At 44.6% G+C, this 4149-nt stretch overlaps 1 protein-coding gene across 1 annotated transcript in view; it reads right to left on the bottom strand.

Moving 5' to 3' along the window:
- Window positions 1-1622, bottom strand: part of LOC108803471 (granzyme A-like) — a gene marked incomplete at its 5' end in the record, with an annotated part of 20147 nt that extends 18525 nt beyond the window's left edge. The window contains one exon of the mRNA XM_018575313.1: window positions 1419-1622. Coding sequence (XP_018430815.1) covers window positions 1419-1622 — 204 coding nt within the window. The remainder of the gene's footprint in view (window positions 1-1418) is intronic.
- Between the last annotated feature and the right edge of the window lie 2527 nt (window positions 1623-4149).

Genomic DNA, 4149 nt, shown 5'->3' with positions numbered 1-4149 from the left:
TGTGTGTGTGTGTGTGTGTGTGTGTGTGTGTGGGGGGGGGGGTTAATGTAATGGAGGATCTGGGTTATTTTTCATTTAAATTGCATTCACTGGCCCTGGGGACACCATCAAGGACATTAGTTTCCCAGTGACAGACCTCTTAAAATGGGGAATTTCCATGGGAAACGGCGACCAATGGTAACTTTACTTTAAAGCTAAGGCATGCTTTATCTGGGTACCAGTCAATAGGTCTGTTGGGGGATAGGATAGGTAGGTGATGCAGAAGAGGAGTGGAGCAAATGTGCAGTAGGGGTTTTACTGTCATTATGAGCCTCAATTCTTTCTATATCATGAACTGCGATTACCATTTGGGGAGGATTAACCTTGGAAAATGGGAAGATAGAGGAAGCTACCCAGCTTCAGTAAACTAACTAAATGTTGGAATGCCTAAAAATGAATGATATTCTGCTTGCAATCCAGAATAAAATGATGTATCACTATACTGCAGAAGATAATGTTTTCGCTTTTAACCTTTGACAGTTGCCACATTTTTGGAGTAAAAGACTGAGTTTTATTTGTCTGAACTCAATTGGATATTCTTTTCTTTTGGGCTGCTGAAGAGAATTGCATGAAATCTGTGAGGGTTCAGTTCTGACAGTGAGGGCAGGTGTACCAGGCCACTTTGGCCTACACAAAGGTGAAGTGAGTACTGAAGACAATACTCATGTGCATGTCTGGGTTAATGGGGACAGGGGTTTCCTAAAGATTGTGTATAGGGAACCAAGTTAAAGCCAACCTTTGGATTACATTTGCTGCCTTGGTGGTAGATCTTGCCCTTAAGACTGGACCTGAGTTTTTAGAAGTGGCAAGCTGGAGCTTGCAGAGGGGAGGTGGCCATAATTCACAGCAGATTATGGTCATATGTGTATGGGTATGATATACAGCATAGAAGATAATGTACTGTAATTTTTAATTGATGGCAGTAATTGTCTGAACCAGTAAGGCATTAAACTCTGATCGTATATTTTATTTCAGTAAAAATGGAGAAGTGTCCTGGAAGCAGCCCATCCATGGGCAAGGTCACCTGTGATCATGGACCTAGTGTGATGGAGCATATGGCCCCCTTTATCCTAATGCAAAAGGGGAACATATAAAAACATGAATAGGCATTCTGATTTAGAAGGTCAGTTTTCTAGGTTTACCAATAATCTTCCCTCCCAGCTTTAGACACGCAGAAAAAAAGTTGTAAAATTTGTATTAAAGTCTATTTTTTTGCATATATCTACTGCTAGTAAGCAGTATCCCGAAAATAAAACCTAGTGTCTTTTTTCGTAGAAAAAAAAATATAAAACACTGTCTTATTTTCGGGGAAACACGGTAGATATATGCCCCAACATTAAAAAAAATGTAAAACAATTGTCAAATAGTAACTAACTTACCTGGCTCAGCCCCGCTCGCTCCCGGCTGCAGAAGTCCGGCTCCCGAACACATTGAAGCCGGAAGTTTGGGCAGGCACATGCGCAGTCCAGATCAATGGGGAGAGGAAGAGAGCAACACAGACACTGAATGGACACAGTCGGGCAGCTGGGAGTGCGCATGAGGAGTCTGCACTGGATCAAAGACCGACAGCAACGCTGGAGGGACTGTAGAAAACGAATGGAAGGAAGAAGCTGTTCGGTCAAGAGGCATCACATAAGGAAAGTCCTTACAGCAGAATTAGGAGGGGAGGGGGAAAGTATGCCTTTAATGTCACTTTAACCAATTGCCGTCCGCCCATTGTGAAAACACAAGCGGATGGTGGACTCCTCCCAGCGGTTACACGTGCCTGTATGTAATTTTTCTGCTTGCGAACCCCCTAGTGCAGGGGTGCCCACAAGGTCCTCTCCTCCCGCCGCTTCTCTGGATCCCCGCTGCTCTCCCTAGCGAGATCCGAGAAGAAGTGAAGGAACCGTCGGCGGGGGAGGACGGAGCCGCTGTCACAGAACTAATGAAGAGCGGTGAGGAGAGAGAGAGACGCTCGGCCAGGATCTGACAGCCGGCGCCTCTCTCTCCCCTCATATCTCGTCTGTTCTGTCACAGCGGCTCCGCCTGGCTGCGGTGCCATTGACTTCAATGCACCGCCACGCCCCCTCCCGCCCCTGAATGCAGGTGTTTTTTCGTTGGTAGATCTCAATGAGCTCGTCATTTGAAAAGTAGATCTCCAGACGAAAAATAGTGGACGCCCCTGCCCTAGCGTGTGCAGGCAAGCGTAATCCCATTGGGAATGTAAACAGCCAGTACCAGCTGATCGCTTGTATGACATTAAGAAACATGCCCCCTGCCGCGCTTCCCCCCTCCATCGCCTCTGCCGGTAATCCCGGGCTCCGCTGTCCCCCCCTGTGGGCCCAGGACTGGCAGAGCGGCTACTAGCAGTGACAACGGAGGGGAGATCAGCATTCTCGCACATTACTTCCGCCTGGGGAAGCAGATCTCTGGTTCAGCTTTTTTGGGGATCCCAAGGTGACATTAGGGGTCTTAGAGACCCCTGATGTCTCCATAAAGAGGACCTGCCATTGTATATTTTTGCCCCCTATGTGATAGCAATAAAGTTAAATGTAAAAAATAAAATAATGAAAGTTTCATATAAACAAAAAAAACCTGAAAAAAAAGTCCCCCGCCCCCACGTGCATGCACAAATAAACGTAAATACGCATCAGGTGCAAAAACAGCTATTAGGCCACACATGTTGCATATCGCTGCAAACGTGGAACTTTGAGCAATAATTTTAGGGCCATTAATCACTGATAACACTAAACTGATGAGCGGTAAAAGCTTTTAAATCAGCGCCTATGGCCAATTTTCGGCATGGTAGTTTTTTGTGATTTCGCGAGCGCACGCAATTTTAAAGCTTGAGATGTTTGGTGTCAACATACCCGATATGACCCCGTCTTTTATGTTTTACCAAACAATTGGGTAATTGGGTCAATAGGTATATTCCTAGTCCAAGTTCAGAAATGGCCGATGCTTTCTCCAAGCTTGCTTATTGATGGCAATCAATAAAGGCATTATATTACTTGGTTGTTTTTGCCCCTTATTTGGCACACTGACCGCAAAAATCATGGCACACATCAGGTTTGTATCGGTAGAGCTCATGAAGACTTCGGGATCGTAAGTAACTCTGACCACAAGTGAAAGGCCAAAGTACTTTGGCCGTATTTGTGGGAGGAGTTGCGGCGGCTCACCTCCCCTTAAGAAGGGTGTCGGGGCGGTCCTTCCCACGTCACAGCAAGATCGCAGCTGACCCTCCCGCCCTTCCCCTGTTTTCCTTCATTTCACTAGAGTGTGCCCCCTAATTTGGCACACTGACCGCAAAAATCATGGCACACATCAGGTTTGTATTGGTAGAGCTCATGAAGACTTCAGGATCGTAAGTAACTCTGACCACAAATGTTTTATAACATAACGTAGGGAAAACAGGCTTTTTTTCAAAATTTCCGAAACTTTTTTCATCATACAGTAAAAAATAAACCCCCCCCGTGGTGATTAAAAGAAAAGTCCATCTGTCCCCAAAAATTTACATAAAATGAATTTCAGTACAACGATGCATGACTGAATAAACATCAGTCAAAGTACCGCAACACTGAATACTGAAAAATGGCCTGGCCAGGAAGGGGCTTTAACACCCCAGTCAGCAAGTGGTTAATAAACAAGGCATGGTCTAAAAATATGATATTATACAGAATTTATAAAACCCCAACAGTATATACTGTATGGAAGATTTTTTTCTTTAGAAAATACTACTTCTTCACTTTTTATCTGTTTTGTCAGAAAAAGGATGTAAGAATTCCTGTTTAGTTGTCCAAATGAACTTAGACATACCCAAGATGACCAGATCTTTCTTGCACATCTGATATCTTGATGTCCAAACCAATAACTTTCAGTCTGCTGAGTCACTCTCTGACCACTCCTTTGAATACTATGCCTTTCAGCTCGGTACATTTCTCGTGATGGCGCCGCGACCCACTGCAGAAGGGCTCGCGACCCACTTTTGGGTCGCGACCCATGAGTTGAGAACCACTGGTTTAGAGGATGCTTGGCAGACTTTTCTTTTTTTACAGAAATATATTTTATTGAAAATTTTCAGGCATACAAGAGATTGTAACAACAGACAAAGGCAGCGTCAAACGTGTA

The sequence above is a fragment of the Nanorana parkeri genome, unplaced genomic scaffold, assembly GCF_000935625.1.
Source record: "Nanorana parkeri isolate BGI_ZX_2015 unplaced genomic scaffold, ASM93562v1 scaffold3779, whole genome shotgun sequence".
In the NCBI taxonomy this organism is placed as follows: Eukaryota; Metazoa; Chordata; class Amphibia; order Anura; family Dicroglossidae; genus Nanorana; species Nanorana parkeri.
This window is presented reverse-complemented; position numbering and strand designations above follow the sequence as displayed.